Source organism: Rhinoraja longicauda, chromosome 37, assembly GCF_053455715.1.
Source record: "Rhinoraja longicauda isolate Sanriku21f chromosome 37, sRhiLon1.1, whole genome shotgun sequence".
NCBI lineage: Eukaryota > Metazoa > Chordata > Chondrichthyes > Rajiformes > Arhynchobatidae > Rhinoraja > Rhinoraja longicauda.
The window spans coordinates 10,472,801-10,492,847 of NC_135989.1; the positions used below are offsets into that span (position 1 = coordinate 10,472,801).

A 20,047-nucleotide genomic window follows, 5' to 3' on the forward strand; every position below is an offset into this window, starting at 1 on the left:
CGTGATGTGACTAGGCACTAGATGATCGCCGCAATGGTCTCTGCAGTTCATTGCTTTCAAAACATTGTGCAAGATTTTTTTTCTTCTCATTGCTTTCGGGGCTGGGTGTAGCTTGCCAAGAGGGAATGTTGTTATTGTCCGATTGCAGCATGAGGGAATGACCGTGGTTTCCCTCACAGTTGAGCGTGCAAGTATTTATTGCATTTGGTATAATGGTGATATCGTGGCTATGTTACCAGACTATTAATTCAGAGAAAGAAAATACACAAAGTTCTCCAGTAACGCAGCGGGTCAGGCAACATCTCTGGAGAACATCTCTAGATAGAGCTCTTAGGGATAGCGGAGTCAGGGGGTATGGGGAGAAGGCAGGAACGGGGTATTGATTGGGAATGATAGACAATAGACAATAGGTGCAGGAGTAGGCCATTCGGCCCTTCGAGCCAGCACCACCATTCAATGTGATCATGGCTGATCAGCCATGATCACATTGAATGGCGGTGCTGGCTCGAAGGGCCGAATGGCCTCCTCCTGCACCTCTTGTCTATTGTCTATTATCTATAACATGGAAAGGCGATGTTTTGGGTCTCTTTGGGGTCCTTCTTCAGACTGTCGTAGAAGGGAGAAAGCTGGTAGAGAGATGGGGGTGAGACAAAGCCTGGCAAGTAGTAGTAGACAATGTACAGAAGCGTGCAGCACCTTTGCAGACGTAATGGATTAATGTAGATAGATCTTCTTTCGTATATCAACTACAACAATCAAAAGCGGCAATTGGTGCTTCAGAGTACTGTAGTTGACGCTTTGCTGCAAATGTTCCCAGTTCTGTAGAACTACCCAGGGTGGACGACGAGGATGTAAAGCAGCTCCCACCATCATGTAGATAGATAAAATCAGTCTGAAGAAGGGTCTCGACCCAAAACGTCACCCATTCCTTCTCTCCCGAGATGCTGCCTGACCTGCTGAGTTACCCCAGCATTTTGTGAATAAATACCTTCGATTTGTACCAGCATCTGCAGTTATTTTCTTATACTATATAGATAAAATCAAGGACTGGTTTATCCTAAGATCTCATTTAGAACATAGATCAGCACATCTGTACAGCACAGTAACAGTCCCTTCAGCCCACAGTGTCTGAACATGATGCCACGTTAAACTAATCCTCTGTGCCTGCACGTGATCAATAACCCTCCATTCCCTGCATATCCATGTGCCAATCTTAAAGCTTCCTAAACACAACTATCACATCTACCTCCACCACCGCCCCCGGCAGCGCGTTCCAGGCACCTGGCCTCTCTGTGTAAAAAAATAACTTGCCCCGCACTCATCTATATACTAAAACTCTGGTTTGTTATCTTGTTTGTGACTGAACTTCAGCCAAAACGGTACACGATAGCGCGACAATTTTAGGCCCACCTTACTCACCGTTGTCACTTGAGTGATAATGCAAGTAGTTTTATTGAAATCCATGTTATATTTTTAAAGTTTTTCGCATTTTAAAGTTTAAAAGGAGGGGAGGAGGGAGGAGGGAGGGAGGGGGGAGGGGGGAATGGGGGAGAAAGGGAGAGGGGAGGAGGGGGTTGAGGAGAAAGGGGGGGCAGGGGAGGGTGCTGCACCAATGCAGGAAAGGTTTGGGCCCAATGGATCCACTTGGTCTAGTCTCCTTTAAACCTTGCCCCTCTCAGCTTAAAGCTATGTTCGGAGAACGTGGTTAGGAGGGAGAGATCCTTCAGCCATGATTGAATGGTGCAGTAGACTAGATGGGCCGAATGGCATAATCTTGCTCCTATCACGTATGATCATGAACTTATGAACCATGTCCTCTAGTATTTGATATTTCCACTCTGGGGAAAAGGTTCTGACGGTCTACCCCATCTTATAATTGTAAATACTTCTATCAGGCTTCCCCTCAACCTCCGACGCTCCAGAGAAAGCAATCCTAGTTTGTGCGACTCCATGACTTATCAGTGACACGCTGGAAAAGAGATAAAAGAGAGTAAATTTAAAAAAAAGATTATCCAGCGAGGAAATGGTGAATGCTCAGCCTGCCGCAGGTTATTTTAGAAGCTGGAAGGTCACAAGCAATCTGCCCTTTGCTTACAAGTGGGAGTGTGTCGAAGGCAGGGTATGAAGAGACCTAACGTGCAGGGAGAATTGAAAAATGTCTTCACTGTTCTGTCACATGCCCTTCAGCCTCAGTACATGACTTTGAAATTCCATTCATCTGTAAAGGTCTGTCAGCTCACATTATCTATCGATAGAATGACTTGAAATTCACCCCTTGGCTTACACCCTCTACATATTCATAGCTGCTCCATCAAGACACAATACCATTTTAGAACAAAAATGTTGCTGGTGTTGTTTATCTAAAATACACGGCAAGTAAGGCAGCTTCCGTGCAGAAGGGTAACGTTGACCTGATCAGACCTGGGAAACGTCAAGGTGGTACGGTGGCGCAGCGGTAGAGTTAGACAATAGACAATAGACAATAGACAATAGGTGCAGGAGTAGGCCATTCAGCCCTTCGAGCCAGCACCGCCATTCAATGCGATCATGGCTGATCACTCTCAATCAGTACCCCGTTCCTGCCTTCTCCCCATACCCCCTCACTCTGCTATCCTTAAGAGCTCTATCCAGCTCTCTCTTGAAAGCATCCAGCTGCCTCACAGCGCCAGAGACCCGGGTTCCATCCTGACTACGGGTGCTGTCTGTACGGAATTTGTACATCCTCTCTGTGACCGCGTGGGTTTTCTCCGATTTCCTCCCGCACTCCAAAGACGTACAGGTTTGTAGGTTATTTGGCTTTGGTAAAATTGTAAAACTGTCCCGAGTGTGCAGGATAGTGTTAGTGTACGGGGTGATCGGAGTTTGTACGTTCTCCCCGTGACTTGCGTTGGTTTTCTCCGGGAACTCCAGTTTCCTCCCACATCCCAAAGATGTACAGGTTTGTAGGCTATTTGGCTTCAGTGAAGTTGTAAATTGTCCCTAGTGTGTGCAGGATAGTGTTAATGTGCGAGGATCGCTGGTCGGCACGGACTCGGTGGGCCGAAGGGCCTGTTTCCACTCTGCATCTCTAAACTAAACTAAACTCGGGGAGTATTGTCATTTCTAGAGACAAAACTAGGCGTAGGTTTACTAGGTTAATTCCCGGAATGGCGGGACTGTCATATGTTGAAAGACTGGAGCGACTAGGCTTGTATACACTGGAATTTAGAAGGATGAGAGGGGATCTTATCGAAACGTATAAGATTATTAAGGGGTTGGACACGTTAGAAGCAGGAAACATGTTCCCAATGTTGGGGGAGTCCAGAACCAGGGGCCACAGTTTAAGAATAAGGGGTAGGCCATTTGGAACTGAGATGAGGAAAAACTTTTTCAGTCAGAGAGTTGTGAATCTGTGGAATTCTCTGCCTCAGAAGGCAGTGGGGGCCAATTCTCTGAATGCATTCAAGAGAGAGCTAGATAGAGCTCTTAAGGATAGCGGAGTCAAGGGGTACGGGGAGAAGGCAGGAACGGGGTACTGATTGAGAATGATCAGCCATGATCACATTGAATGGCGGTGCTGGCTCGAAGGGCCGAATGGCCTCCTCCTGCACCTATTGTCTATTGTCTAAAACATTTAGAGGTAGAAACAAAATGTTGGAGTAACTCAGCGGGTCAGGCAGCATCTCACGAGAGAAGGAATGGGTCTCGATCCGAAATGTCACCCATTCCTTCTCTCCTGCGATGTTGCCTGACCTGCTGAGTTACTCCAGCATTTTGTGTCTGCCTTCGATTTAAACCGGCATCAGCAGTTTTTTTTCCTACAAAACATTTAGAGGTTGATCTATCTATTGAGGGGTCATAAACGTTCCCATGGAATGATTCATAGAAGCACAGGGATAGTTTTCCAGTGTCCTGGCAAACATTTTTCCCTTGACTGCGCCTGCAGAACAATTTTTAATTCACCATTCATCTCTCTTCTCTGTTGAACATAAATTGGCTGCCATGCTTGCTCATTGACAATACAGCAAAATAATTCATCTGCTCTGGAGGACATTGGGGCAGCTCAAGGTCATCCAAGTTTCTTTCAAATAGTTGATTTACTGCCAGCTATGCTGAGATCAGAGAAAGGTTTGGTTTGAGCACAATTGGACGACGAGAAAAAAATGACACTCTCAGGAAACTGGCTTCCTGCAAATGATCAACATTGAACAATCAAAGGGACCGCTGGGTTTGAAAGTTCAGCATTCAGTTTAGTTTGGAGATACAGTGTGGAAACTTCCCTTCGGTCCAAGCCGACCAACAATAACCCTGCAATAGTTCTATCCTACACTCTAGGGGCAATTTACAGAAGCCAATTAACCTACAAACCTGCACGTCTTTGAAATGTGTGAGGAAACCGGAGCACTTCGCAGCAAGCCCACGCAGGTCACAGGGAGAACGTACAAACTCCTTACAGACTGCACCCGTAGTCAAGATCGAAACCGGGTCTCTGGCGCTGTGAGGCAGCAGCTCGACCACAGCGGCACTATGTTACCCTGGGTTGATTTGCGGTATTCGTGGGTCAACATCCAATTGTAACAATGATCTCGAACAACGCTCTTGCAAGCGGCTGGGGGAGCTCGTCAGGTGTGGCGAAAGTGTGTAGGGTCCCGATCGGAACCGTACATCCATTCCCCTCCAGAGATGCGGTCCGACCCTTGATTAGTACGGGCGTCAGAGGTGATGGGGAGAAGGCAGGAGGATGGGGTTGAGAGGGAGAGGCAGATCATGCCTGGGCGAGTCCAGAACCAGGGGCCACAGTCTTAGAATAAAGGGGAGGCCATTTAAAACTGAGATGAGAAGGAACTTTTTCACCCAGAGAGTTGTGAATTTGTGGAATTCTCTGCCACAGAGGGCAGTGGAGGCCAAATCACTGGATGGATTTAAGAGAGAGTTAGATAGAGCCCTAGGGGCTAGTGGAATCAATCAAGGGATATGGGGAGAAAGCAGGCACGGGTTATTGATTGTGGATGATCAGCCATGATCACAATGAATGGCGGTGCTGGCTCGAAGGGCCGAATGGCCTCCTCCTGCACCTATTTTCTATGTTTCTATGATTGAATGGCGGAGTAGACTTGACGGGCCGAATGGCCTAATTCTGCTCCTGGAACTTATGAACTGAGTTCCTCCAGCACTGTGTGTTTTGCTCAAGATTCCCGCACCTGCGTTCTCTTGCCTCTCTGCAACAAGACTCCTGTCCTCCACTGTATCATAGATCCATTCAGTCCCCATTCTGGATGAATGAGGACTGTGTGCTCATTCAGCTGAAAGACTATGGCACGTATGACAGACAGCCACTGATGTCTGTGAATTATGTCGCATCGATCAGCTCTGGTTCTTTGAGGGAGCTGAGCCTCGGGGGAAATTCTGCGGCCAGCTGGAAATGCAATGGAAGCATGGCTGCCAGTGGGGAGAGGTTGTAACGAAAGATGAACTCCGTACCAAGATCTCTTGGACAGGCTGTCTTGCTTATCAAATCAAAAACATCATCACTTTTTTCTTGCTGTCCCAACATATTTTCTAATCCTTTGCTCCGCAAAATACCAAAAAGCAACAAAGTCCCTAATACTCGATGTGAATGATAAGACAGTATCAGCAATTTGCTATCAGTCTGAAGAAGATTCCCAACCTAAAAATGGTGCACGAAATGCCAGAGTAACTCGAAGATGGACACCGAATGCTGGAGTAACTCAGTGGGACAGGCAGCATCTCTGGAAAGAAGGAATGGGTGACGTTTCGGGTCGAGACCTTTCTTCAGACCCAAGAGGGGTCTAGACCGAAACGTCACCCATTCCTTCTCTCCAGAGATGCTGCCCGTCCCGCTGAGTTACTCCAGCAGTTTGTGTCTATCTTCAGTTTAAAGCAGCATCTGCAGTTCCTTCCTCTTGAAATGCATTCATGAGAGAGAGCTGGATAGAACTCTTAAGGATAGCGGAGTCAGGAGGTATGGGGAGAAGGCAGGAACGGGGTACTGATTGAGAATGATCAGCCATGATCACATTGAATGGCGGTGCTGGCTCGAAGGGCTGAATGGCCTCCTCCTGCACCTATTGTCTATTGTCTACACATTTCGTCTGCTAGAATAACTCAGCAGGTCAGACAGCTTTGGGGAAGGTGGATAGGCGACGTTTTGGGTTGCAAACCTTCTTCAGACTGGCTTTAGGGGAGTGGGAAAGAAAGCTGGATGAGAGGAGGGGCAGATCAATGTGTGGCAGATAACAGTTGAACCCAGGCGACTGAGGTTTTTGGTAGGACAAAAGCCAGAGATTAACACCGATGTGATTCACGAGGATTGAATAGTTACAAATTGTGAAGCCAGAGGAAGGAATGGGTGCAGGGGGAGGGTAGAAATAGGCGCGAGTCCAGGCAGATGTGGGGGGGGGGGGGGGGAGGAAGGAGGAGGTGGCAGTGGGGGGGTGGCTTTGGTAGACGTTACCTAACATTGGAGGTTTCAATGTTCATACCGTTGGGTTGTCAGCTAACCAAGCAAAATATGAGGTGCTGTTCCCTCAGTTTGTGTGTGGCTTCACGCTGGCAATGGAGGAGGCCCAGCGCAGGAAGATCAGTGTGGGAAGGGGAATTAAAATAGATGGCCAGCAGGAGATCCTAACCCAAAACACCATCCATGCATTTCCATTCGGACTGACTGGCTCTTCCAGCACTATGTTTTGTTCAAGTATCCAGCATCGATCTTCACTTACGTCTCCGTGTTCTCCATCTCGATCCTCTTCATATTCTGTTCATGCAAAGATCTTTGTGAATGTTTAAATTTCAAATTGTTGTGCCTCGTCAGCAATATTAATGTTGTGAACGTCACCTATCCACGATGCTGCCTGGCCCACTTAGACTACTTGGTGTATATTTTTCTGTAGGCCAGCATCGGAAGTTCCCTGTTCCTCTATTAATGTTGTACTTCTGTTCTCCTTGTTCAACCGAAATGAAACGGCCAGCTCAGATCCAAACTCACATCTTCCTCACAAAAATCTTTGACTACAAAAATATCAAATTAAAATAAAAAATCCCAAAACAGTTACCAGCTTCTGTTTACATTCCACCAAGACTTTATGGTCCACTTACTCTGTGTAATTTTTATGTCAGAATGAGAAAGGTTCAGAGGGATATTTGGCAGACAATGGGATGAAGTTGGATGGACAACTTGGTCGGTGTGGCTATGTTGGTTTGAAGGGTGTGTTTCTGTGCTGTACAACCCGATGACACTCACAAACTTGCACACTCACTCTCACACACGCTCACACTCGCTCTTACACACATGTTCACACACACGTGTTCTCACACACGCGCTCCCACACACGCGCTTTCACACAGCGTTCGCACATGCGTTCACACAGCGATCGCACACGCATTCGCACACGCGTTTGCACACACACGCTCGCTCATGCTCGCCCTCGCACACACACTCACACAGGTTCACACATGCGGTCACACAAGCGCTGGCTCACACTCGCACACACACTCGCACACACACTCACACAGGTTCACACACACGCGTCCGCACATGCACTCTCACACACGCGCTTTCACACAGCGTTCGCACATGCGTTCACACAGCGATCACACACGCATTCGCACACGCGTTTGCACACACACGCTCGCTCATGCTCACCCTCACACTCGCACTCACACAGGTTCACACACACGCTCTCACACACGCGCTCACACGCACGCTGGCTCACGCTCGCCCACACGCTGGCTCTCACCCGCCCTCACGCTCACCCAGGTTAACGTCTCTCTCTCTCTGGCTTGTGTGTGTGTGCAGATGTACAAGAACGGCAAGGATCTGTGCGAGAGTTCGGCGGGCGACACGTTCACGGTGCGGTCGTGCAGCTGCCTGAGCCTGGACAAGGGTGACGGGCGAGTGGTGGCAGCCCTGCGACGGAACGACAGCACCAAGGCCGGCGCTAACGGCAAGCTGCCCTGCCGGGACAAGCGCAGCGTCATCAACAAGCTGAGCCGCTCCGTGCACAAGCGTTCCCTCTTCGTTGAGGACATCGATGGCAGTGGAAGCGGCTTCGCAACAACCGAATAGTTCATTCCGTTTCTCACCCCTTTCCTTTGCAATAGTCACTGCTCTTATTAACACAATCTCCCCCCTGCTGTGATCGTGCTGATTAAAACCTCCTAAGTATCGCTGACTGCTGCACCCATGTCCCAACCCCAACCCTTGCCATTCCAGCACTACCCTAGTCCTGTCTCCACGATCCTCATCACACACCCTTCTCTTTCAAGCCCACTATTAAACAAAGAGCCACAGATAAAAGAGTTCAGAGAAGGAAAAATACCTGCTGATGCTTGTGATCTCTGTCCCATCATATTTCCCCTGGGTGCATTCCCTCTCACAATCTTTCCATGTCACTTAAGACACAAACCAGTTGAAACATTGGAACGGAAAAAAGCTGAGTGTTGCAGTGAATGTTCACGTCAGGTGGTTGCCTCAGCTTGTTCAAATGCTCTTTAATCTATTGAATCTTCTCGCCTCCATCTAACTTTGGTGCGTTAATCTTCATGGGCAAGGTAGCAAATAGAATATAGCAGGCTGAATAATGGGACCGTTCTAGGAAACAAAAGGATGGATTAAATGAGCTTTACCAATCCCAAAACGATCGCCTGCTTCTCCTTACATCCCACTAAGTCTTTTCCTTCCACTCATCTTGTGCAATTTTCTTAAACAAGCGCACAGCTTAGTCCACATAGCGACTTGCTGTGGATAAAAGTATCCCGCGTCTAACAATATCCGAACTTCTCCATAAACTTTGAAGTACAATTGCAAGATATTTCCGGTCTCGTATCGCGCTGACCCACTTTCATATATGTTGTCTGATCCAGGGCTGTTACTTTTAGCAGTGGCTTTAAACAGCCCTCCCCAATCTTAACTTTCAGTCCCGCAAGAAACAAACGTAGCCAAATGCACCTCGTCCCAGACAGCTACCTTTCTTTTCTGTTGGGTGTTGAAAGTTCCAGTTCCTGTGGCTCATCAAGACTATTGATGCAGTACTCCTTGTTCAATCAAAATGAAACAGCCAGCTCACATCCAGGCTCACCACATTTTAAGTTTAAATCACCGAGCCATACAACAGGGAAACAGGCCCTTTGGCCCAACACGTCCAAGATGCCCCATCTAAGCAAGTCCCACCTGCCCGCGTTTGGCCCGAACCCTCTAACCCCCTTCCCTGTCCATGTACCTGTCCAAGTGTCCTTTAAATGCCCTTATTGTACCTGCCTACCTGTACCTCCCTTTGCATCTTGTTCCACATGCCCACTGTCCTCTGAGTGAAAAAGTCACCCTTCAGCTTTCTACCAAGTCTTGTCCCTCTCACCTTAAATATATGTCCTCTTCTTTTTGATTCCCCTACCCTGGGTAAAATACTCTGTGCCTATCCACCTCACAAAGCTGATAGCAAACATATAAAATTCAAATCAAACATTTTGCTGGCAGCATGAGTTGGCAAAACTACAGTGCGATCTCTTCTAACCTCGTTTAGTTTCTTTATTGAACATTGGGCGCTCATTTTAGAGCCTCGATCCTCGGGACAATTCTACAAACCCACCTGGATTATCGCAACAAATTATTAGATGTCTGAAAATTATCATTTGTTTTGCCCGATTTTTTTTTTAGCCTTTCTTCTATCACCTGTTTAGAGGGAAACATGAAAATTTACATTGGACAACTCACAAAATAAGACTTGGGTTTGCAGATATTTTGTGAAGGTTACATTTCCCATTCTTTTGGGCCTATTTTCACTGAATCTTAGTGCCCGTGGCATTAATAAATCAATACCAAATTGTGGAATGGAAAGAAGACTCTAAGTTGCATTCCTGGGGTGGCATGGTGGCACAATGGTACTGCTGCTGCCTCACAGCGCCATAGACCTGAGTTTGATCCTGACCGTGAAAGGATAGGATTGCTGGGCGGCACGGACCCAGTGAGCTGAAGGGCCTGTTTCTGCGCTGTATCTCTAAATCTAAAATCTAAATGTTGTCTGTGTAGAGTTTGACCTTTCTTCCAATGGCCACATGGATTACCTCCAGATACTCTGGTTTTCTCCCACATTGCAAAGATGTGCATCTCTGTACGTTAAAGCCACTGATATGAACTGCACTCTAAACTGTAGCATTCCATATAGTTTCAGAACAGTTGGGTCAACGACAGATAATGCATTATTGCAGATGTAACCAGTTGGCTCGATATTACAAGCAGTCAAAGAACGCTGCAACTAATAGATTTAAATGTCCCCAGAGTCACCTCAGTGTTTAATTACTAGGAACATAAGGGTAAAGTGCGCAAGATGAGTCATTGTATTGCGTGATTGCAGATCCACTTCTGTGACTGGTACACTGAGAGTCCTGGGTTGGACGCCATCTTGGATAGAATGCATTTAAATGAAACACTTGATTAATGGGTTTGTGCGTCATGTGCCCTTTCACTTTATGAGGCCCACAAATTTAAACTTCTGCTTTTCACTTAATTCTCGGCACTTGTACTGCTGTCGTTCAAGCAACTATTCAGCACCGTGACAACTCCTCTCCACTGGCCAGTTATCTTCGGTTGTACATGTGCTCCTTCGACCCTCAACTTATCTATCAGGCCCAGAGCTATTTTGCTTTGCAAATGGTACATTTTCCAGGGAGACAACACACTATTAAATGAGTTACTCCAGCATTTTGTGTCACACAATATCTCTCGTTTCCCTCTCCCCTGACTCTCAGTCTGAAGAAGGGTCTCGACCCGAAACGTCACCCATTCCTTCTCTCTCCAGAGATGCTGCCTGTCCCGCTGTGTTACTCCAGCACTTTGTGACGATTAAATTAGTTCTTTTTGCAGAACACGAGTGGGCAGAAACATTTTTTGTTTTCTTAAAAGTTCATATCAGATATTGAATAAAATAATTAAAACTGAACAGAAACTAGCTAATACACATATAGAATATTGTCCTTGCAGAGATGAATAAAGATTACAGAGGGTGTCTTTTTTACTGCAAGTTGCTAACCCAAACTCTGAGCCAAGGGGAGCATTGATCTAGCTTTTGTTAGTGTACCATATCTTTTCTTGGAAGGTAAATGAAAACCACCAGAAATGTAATGATGTACACAGTTTAGACAGTATCACTCCACTAAAGTGCATTCATATGAACTGTTAGAATGTGAACTCTGAACGTCTCGGCTGAAACAGTTTAATGGTCAAGTTTTCTGCTCGATTTAGTGTTTGCATAAACTATCGTGGAGCAAAGCTACATTTTTTTTTGTTATTTTTGTAGAAAGTCCTAATTAGAAATGGGAAATGTGGTCGTAGAATGGGTTTATAACTTATCCAAGCTTGGCTAGACACAATAAAAAAAGTTTCCTCAGACCCTCATGGGTAGGACAGGTTTGGAGGGATATGGTCCAAATGCTGGCAGGTATGGGCAAGTTGGAACTAGTGTAGCTTGGACATGTTGGCCGGTGTGGGCAAGTTGGGCCAAAGGGCCTATTTCCACATTGCATCACTCTACGTATCACTCCATCTCTATTCCATAGAAATAATGTACAAATCATCAATTTTCCTGCAACAGTCTAATCTGCTTCATCTTCAGACCGAATCAATTGTGTCTCCTGCCATTAGATGAAGGAGGTTCTTGTGTTGCAGTATGCTTTGGTCTCGATTACCAGTGTCCTCCCGCTCACACAATTCACTTGCAACACGCCCGAAATTATAAATAAAATTGTGCTTTCAAAATTATAAATAAAAACTTTCTTGCAGCCTTTCATTATGTATTTTAGACAAAGTTCCTGCTGTAGTGCCTGGTGATTGTTGGTATAAAGTCTATTTACCCATTTGCTGTGGATTCTGGTCGTGTGCAGATTGTGCTGTGGACAGGAGCATTAAGATATAGTTGTCTTTGTATAAATGGGTGGTGCACTTTTTTGTTTCTGCCTCTGTATTATTATTAACCAGTTGTATGTCTCTGTACTACTGATGTTGTGCAATTCTAAAGAACTGTAAGATTTACTAATAAAAATGGGAAACGTGGTGATAAATATGTCAATGTCGTGAAGTTTTATTAATGTGAAAGAACGTGAAACTCCTCAAATCTCCATCCTGAATGATGTAATTTTTAGTTTATTGTCACCTGTGACTGACTGAATAGCACGCAACAAAAGCTTTTCACTGTACCTTAGTACACGTGACAATAACCTAAACTGAACTAAAGCAGTACATATTTAAAAGGTTTGCTGAAGATATTGTTTCTGCTAAACTTAATATATTTTAATGCTAATCTTTTAGCCACCGTTGAGAATGCAGAGGGGGAGGAGGGAGGGGGTGGGGGGGAGGGGAGGGGGGAGGAAGGAGGAGGGGAGGAGGGTTGTGGAGGGGGACAGGGGGGTGGGGGAGAAGAGGGGTCCACTTGGTCTAGTATCTTATAACGTACTTGCTGCACACAGTTTATTCTCTTAAATCTTTGTTCCTACTGTTTATCACATTGTCATCTTGAATTTCAAGGGGAATCAACTCTTATCCAGATGTGCCAGGCAGTAATTATGACTGAGTATCCACATTATTCTCAGATTGGAAATGCTAAAAGATACTGAACACACAAAGCTATTCCTCAGATCATCGGCTTAAACAGTTGAAAACAAAATAAATGAGTTTGGGTCAGATTAATCCACTGCTTCCAGAAGTGAATCAACAGCACAACAGCTCAGGGTTCAGTTCCTCCAGAATTGTAATCACGGTTTAACCCAACACAAGGTTCAATGCTAAGGGTTTGGGGAGATTTTCTCAGCTGTAGCACTGGGAGCTGAACTCTGCAAGTAACTGTGCCATACCTGGTCAGTGGGTGCCCAAAATGGAAAAAATCTGCACCACTTAATAAGTAAAATGATTAAGTTACTGATAGATTGCTCTATCGTGCCAATTGTGCAAATTAAGTTTGCAACTTAAGTAACCACACAATCAGACTGTCACTGAAGAAGGGTCTCAACCCGAAACGTCACCCATTCCTTCTCTCCAGGTGCTGCCTGTCCCACTCCAGTATTTTGTGTCTATCTTCGGTGTAAACCAGCATGTGCAGTTCCTCTTACACGTTGCTTCGGCAAGGCCAGCAGCATAATCAAGGATCAGTCTCACCTAGTCACTCCCTCTTCTCACATCTTCCATCAGGCAAAATATTTGAAAATTACACCTCCAGATTCAGGGACAGTTTCTCCCCAGCTGTTATCAGCCAACTGAACCATCCTCTCATAGACGAGAGTGCAGTCCTGACCTCATTGAAGACCTTTGAATTATCTTTAATCGGACTTTATCTAAATACTCTCGTTTGTTATCTTGTTTGTGACTGAACTTCAGCCAAAACGGTACACGTTAGCGCGACAATTTTAGGCCCACCTTACTCACCATTGTCACTTTTGTGATAATGCAAGTAGTTTTAGATTTAGAGATACAGCGCAGAAGCAGGCCCTTCGGCCCACCGGGTCCGCGCCACCCAGCGATCCCCGCACACTAACACTATCCTACACCCACTAGGGACAATTTTTACATTTGCCCAGCCAATTAACCTACATACTTGTACATCTTTGGAGTGTGGGAGGAAACCGAAGATCTCAGAGAAAACCCACGCGGTCACAGGGAGAACGTACAGACTCCGTACAGATAGCGCCCGTAGTCAGGATCGAACCTGAGTCTAAGGCGCTGCATTCGCTGTAAGGCAGCAACTCTACCGCTGCGCCACCGGTGTTATATTTTAAAAGTTATTCACATTTTTAAGTTCAAAACGAGGGGAAGGGGAGGGGAGGAGGGGGTAAGGGGGAAGTGGGGGAGAAGGGAGAGGGGAGGGGGGGTTGAGGAGAGAGGGGAGGGGGTGAGGACAGGGTACTGCACCAATGCAGGAGAGGTTTGGGCCCAACGGGTCCACTTGGTCTAGTCTTGCACTAAATGTAGTACCCTTTATCTGTGCACAATGGGCGATTGATTGTAATCATGTATAGTCTTTTCTGTGACCGGACGCAAACAAAAGCTTTTCACTGTACCTTGGTATATGTGACATTAATAACCTAAACTAAAAAAAAACAAAGTTTAAGGCAGCATCCCATTGTTTTACATTCAATGTCAGAGGTAATAAAATTCTCTCTGTTCTTTCAAGTCATCTTAAGTTGATGCAGTCGAGGATATGAAAAGCATAGTCTATATAAGTGCATTATTTTATCCTTTCAGGATTATAAATATCAGCGACTGCAGTCTAAGGGCAAGGAAAGTCATAATCTAGTAATGGATAGAAGAGGGGTCAGTCAGATCTGATTATGTAAATAGACACAAAATGCTGGAGTAACTCAGCGGGCCAGGCAGCATCTCTGGAGAGGAGGTGATGTTTCAGGTCGAGACCCTCCTCCAGTGAGAGTCAGTGGAGCGGGAGACAGAGAGATATGGAAGGGTGAGGTGTGAAAACGAGACATCAAAGGGGATGCTAGTAAAGGAAAAATGGATCATTGTTAGCTAGGAGGCGGCAAAGAAGCATACAGAGATAACATTTAATCAGGAGGATAGTCATACTGGTTGTAGAACTAGGATGGGGAGGGATGTAGAGAGAGGGAAACAAGGGTTACTAAAAGTTAGAGAAGTGAATGTTCATACCGCTGGGGGTGTAAGCTGCCCAAACGAAATATGAGGTGCTGTTCCTCCAATTTGTGTTGGGCCTCACCCTGACAGTGGAGGAAGCCCAGGACAGAAAGGTCAGTATTATGTATAATGTCAATATGTCAGACAGGAATGTTCGAGTCACAAAGCGAATCAGCATGGAAACAGGTCCCTCGGCAGACTGAGTCCATACTGACCATCAGCACCCATTGTTTTTACACTTATCCTCCACCCCATTGTATTTTCCCCACATTACCAATGATTACTCTCGTAACTCCAGATTCCAGCACTAGGTTTTACACTGGGAGAAATTTAGTGGCTAATTACCCTCCAAATCTTTGAGATGTGGATGACACGAAGCTGGGTGGCAGTGTTAGCTGCGAGGAGGATGCTAGGAGGCTGCAGAGTGACTTGGATAGATTAGGCGAGTGGGCAAATGCATGGCAGATGCAATATAATGTGGATAAATGTGAGGTTATCCACTTTGGCAGCAAGAACAGGAAAGCAGAGTATTACCTCAATGGTGACCGATTGGGAGAAGGGGAGATGCAACGTGACTTGGGTGTCATGGTGCACCAGTCATTGAAAGCAAGCATGCAGGTGCAGCAGGCAGTGAAGAAAGCGAATGGTATGTTGGCATTCATAGCAAGAGGATTTGAGTTTAGGAGCAGGGAGGTTCTGCTGCAGTTGTACAGGGCCTTGGTGAGACCGCACCTGGAGTACTGTGTGCAGTGTTGGTCTCCTAACCTGAGGAAAGACGTTCTTGCCTTAGAGGGAGTACAGAGAAGGTTCACCAGATTGATCCCTGGGATGGCGGGACTTACATATGAGGAAAGACTAGGTAGACTGGGCTTGTACTCGCTGGAATTTAGAAGACTGAGGGGGGATCTTATTGAAACATATAAAATTCTTAAGGGGTTGGAGAGGCTAGATGCGGGAAGATTGTTCCCGATGTTGGGGGAGTCCAGAACCAGGGGTCACAGCTTAAGGATAAGGGGGAAGTCTTTTAGGACTGAGATGAGAAAACATTTCTTCACACAGAGAGTGGTGAGTCTGTGGAATTCTCTGCCACAGAAGGTAGTTGAGGCCAGTTCATTGGCTATATTTAAGAAGGAGTTAGATGTGGCCCTTATGGCTAAAGGGATCAGGGGGTATGGAGAGAAGGCAGGTACAGGCTACTGAGCTGAATGATCAGCCATGATCATATTGAATGGCGGTGCAGGCTCGAAGGGCCGAATGGCCTACTCCTGCACCTATGTTTCTATGTTTCTATGTTTCTATGAAAGCAGGGCAACCCAAGTTCTTTATTTAATTTAATTTATTTGTCATATGTAGGTTGGCACAGGGTCAATGGTACAATGAAATGTATTTGACAAGACAACGGGTCACCTCAGCAGTAATATTCCAAGGGCAAATAAGATTAAAAAATGACATTAGTAAGGTAAAAAAACAATATTAAAAATAGGTAAAAAGACAATATTAAAAAGAATCAACATATATGATTTGAAATGTGTTTATGAGTTCAGAAGCCTGATGGCCTGATGGTAGAAACTGTTCTTGAGTCTGGTGGTACGCACAGCCATACTCCTGTATCGTCTGCCTGACGGTAACAAGGAGAACAGCCTGCGTGCTGGGTGGCTGTGGTCCTTGATGATGCTGCGTGCCTTCCGCAGGCACCGCCGGTAAAAAATGTCCTGAATGGCCGGGAGACAGTTGCCAGTGATGTGCTGTGCCGTCTTCACCACTCTCTGTAGTGATTTGTGGCTGTGGGCAGAACAGTTCCTGTACCAGACTGTAATGCAGCCCGTCAGCAGGCTCTCGATGGTGCATCTGTAGAAGTTTGTGAGGATGCTGGCGTTCATGCCAAACTTCCTCAGTCTTCTCAGGAAAAAGAGCCGCTGGTGGGCCTTCTTTGTTATTGTGTCCGTGTGCAGTGTCCAGGAAAGGTCCTCAGTGATGTGCACACCGAGGAACTTAAAGCTGCTGACCCTTTCAACCTCAGCATCACCGATGTGGATGGGGATGTGTCCACTCCCCCACTGTCTCCTGTAGTCCACCATCATCTCTTTAGTTTTGCTGACATTGAGAGAGAGGTTATTTTCCTGGCACCAGCTGTTTAGTGCCTTTACCTCCTCTCTGTAGGCCGTCTCATTGTTGTCTGTGATGAGGCCCAAGATGGTCGTGTCGTCAGCAAACTTTAGGATGCTGTTTGAGCTGTGCTTAGCAGTACAGTCGTGCGTGAACAGGGAGTACAGGAGAGGACTGAGCACACAGCCCTGTGGTGTGCCTGTGTTGAGGATCAGTGAGGAAGAGGTGTGGCTGCCAATTCTCACCACCTGGGGCCTGCCCGTCAGGAAATCAAATATCCATCCACAGATGGAGGTCTCCAGTCCAAGATCAAGGAGCTTGGGGACGAGTTTTGAGGGAATAATAGTGTTGAATGCCGAGCTGTAATCAATAAAGAGCATTCTCACATATGTGTTTCCTTTGTCCAGGTGGGTGAGCGCAGTATATATTGCCATGGCGATGGCATCGTCCGTGGCCCTGTTTGGTCTATATGCAAACTGAAGAGGGTCCAAGGTGTCAGGGAGAGAGGAGCAGATGTGAGTTTTGACCAGTCGCTCGAAGCACTTCATGATGACTGATGTCAGTGTGACAGGACGGTAGTCATTTAAACAGGAGGTTACTGGTTTCTTTGGAACAGGAACGATGGTGGATGCTTTGAAGGAGGCGGGAACCACAGACTGACTCAGAGAGAGGTTGAAGATGTTGGTGAACACCTCTCGCCAGTTGATCAGCACGCGCTCTGAGGGCCCGCCCTGGAATACCATCCGGCCCTGGAGCTTTGCGGTCGTTGACCTTTTTGAAGGACCGCCTCATGTCTGTTGTTTGTAAGGACAGTGTGGTAGTCCCCCTGCACACCTGTGGACTCATGGTGGGCGCTGTGTTGTCTGCATCGAACCGGGCATAAGTGATAGGAGCAGAATTAGGCCATTCGGCCCATCAAGTCTACTCCACCATTCAATCATGGCTGGTCTATCTCTTCTTCTTAACCCCATTCTCCTGCCTTCTCCCCATAACCCCTGACATCCGTACTAATCAGGAGTCTAGTACAGGAATGAGTACAGGAGTAAAGAAGTCCTTCTGCAGTTATATGGGGCCTTGGTGAGACCACATCTGGAGTATTGTGTGCAGTTTTGGTCTCCTAATTTGAGGAAGGACATCCTTGCTATTGAGGCAGTGCAGCGTAGGTTCACGAGGTTAATCCCTGGGATGGCGGAACTGTCATATGAGGAAAGATTGGAAAGACTAGGCTTGTATTCACTAGAGTTTAGAAGGACAATGGGATCTTATAGAGATATAAAATTATAAAAGAACTAGACAAGCTAGACGCAGGAAAAATGTTCCCAATGTTGGGGGAGTCCAGAACCAGGGGACACAGTCTTAGAATAAAGGGGAGGCCATTTAAAACTGAGGTGAGAAGGAACTTTTTCACCCAGAGAGTTGTGAATCTGTGGAATTCTCTGCCACAGAAGGCAGTGGAGGCCAATTCACTGGATGTATTTAAAAGAGAGTTGGATAGAGCTCTAGGGGCTGGTGGAATCAAGGGATATGGGGAGAAGGCAGGCATGGGTTACTGACTGTGGATGATCAGCCATGATCACAATGAATGGCGGTGCTGGCTCAAAGGGCCAAATGGCCTCCTTCTGCACCTGTTTTCTATATTTCTGTCAAGAACCTAGAGGATAGACACAAAATGCTTGAGTAACTCAGCCGGACAGGCAGCATCTCTGGACAGAGAGAATGGGTGACGTTTCGGCTCACAAGAAGAAACGTCACCCATTCCTTCTCTCCAGAGATGTTGCTTGTCCCGCTGAGTTACTCCAGCATTTTGTGTCTGTCGTCAAGTTATTCTGTGCACTTTGTGCCCATTTTTAGGCGGTGAATCTTCTTCAGACTGATAGCAAATTGCTGATACTGCCTAAGCATTCACATCGAGGAGCTGGGCTTCACTGCTTTTTGGTATTTTGAGGAGGTTCAGTGCATCTTCAGTGTAAACCAGCACCTGCAGTTCCTTTCTACGCAAGAGCCTCGTGGAAGCCTGCACGGCCAGCTGCTGGGATACTATGCTGACAGCACCAGCACTGCAAGGCTGCAGCTCTAACAGCTGCCATTACTGCACCGGCTACGTTACTCCAGATGCATAATATCTGGGTTACCTGTGGAAGGACTAACCAATGCAGCGGCCATTAAACGTCACCCAGGTAAGAGAAAGCCCTGCGTAACACTAACACATTAACACAAGGTGGCGCAGTGGTGGAGTTGATGCCTTACAGGCCAAAACCCGGATTCGATCCTAACCACAGGTGCTGTCTGCACGGAGTTTGTACGTTCTCCCCCTGGGTTTTCTCTGAGATCTTCACTTTCCTCCCACCCTCCAAAGACGTACTGGTTTGTAAGTTAATTGGCTTGGTACACGTGTAAATGGAACCCAGTGTGTGTGTAGGGTAGCGTTAGTGTATGGGGATCGCTGGTCGGTGCGGACTCGGTGGGCCGAAGGGCCTGCTTCCACGCTATATCTCTAAACCAAAACGAAACTAAATATTAAAGTGCAAAAATAGAATAACTCCACATCAGTCTGAAGAAGGGTCTCGACCCAAAACGTCACCCATTCCTTCTCTCCCGAGACGCTGCCTGACCCGCTGAGTTACTCCAGCATTTTGTGATACCTTCGATTTGTACCAGCATCTGCAGTTATTTTCCTGCACGACATAGAATAACTGAATGGGATGGAGTTAAGAGTAAATGTATGTGAAGGCACCTCTGGGAAAAGGGTGATGGATTCAGGAGTCAGAGTAGAAGACAGCTTCTGTGATTACAAAAATCAGATTGCAATGTTATGACAGTGTTGTCACCCATGGTTGCATTAGGTTCGATGTACCTGTCCGAAGTTTCAGAGACTGATCAGGGAACCATCTGTTCGCCAACAGTGCCATCCATTCCCTGTAATTATTAACACGGGGAACAAAATGTCCCAACGACCCATGGGGCCATACCATTACACTGCCAGCCCATCGTGAAAACAGTGCACTCACCAAGCAGTTAAGAATTACACTGAAGGTCCAGGATGCAATGACTAGATTTTGGTTTCATATGACTGATTTTTTTTTTAATGGAAACTCTCACATGAACTGTATTCTTAGATTACAAATTCACTTTATGTAAATTATAAGGTTTCCAAACAGTGTTTACTTCCTGCAACATTAGATATGAGCTTTTGTCCTTTATACCTCAGGGCTTGCCAATTTTGTGTAAACATACATACTTGAGGTGGTAGGTAGTGGTGCACAATTTAGCTACGGGCGGCGGTAGAGTTGCTGCTTTTCAGCGAATGCAGCGCCG

The 20,047-nt window shown here is 46.3% G+C and overlaps 1 protein-coding gene across 3 annotated transcripts in view; it reads left to right on the top strand.

The window, feature by feature from the left end:
* The window catches only part of LOC144610671 (riboflavin-binding protein-like), a 50,438-nt gene extending 38,385 nt beyond the window's left edge, over nucleotides 1-12,053 (top strand). For all 3 annotated transcript variants that reach the window (XM_078429546.1, XM_078429544.1, XM_078429545.1), the window contains exon 6: nucleotides 7,796-12,053. In XM_078429546.1, the coding sequence (XP_078285672.1) occupies nucleotides 7,796-8,065 (270 nt within the window). In that variant the 3' untranslated portion in view covers nucleotides 8,066-12,053. The remainder of the gene's footprint in view (nucleotides 1-7,795) is intronic.
* The last annotated feature ends 7,994 nt before the right edge of the window (nucleotides 12,054-20,047 follow it).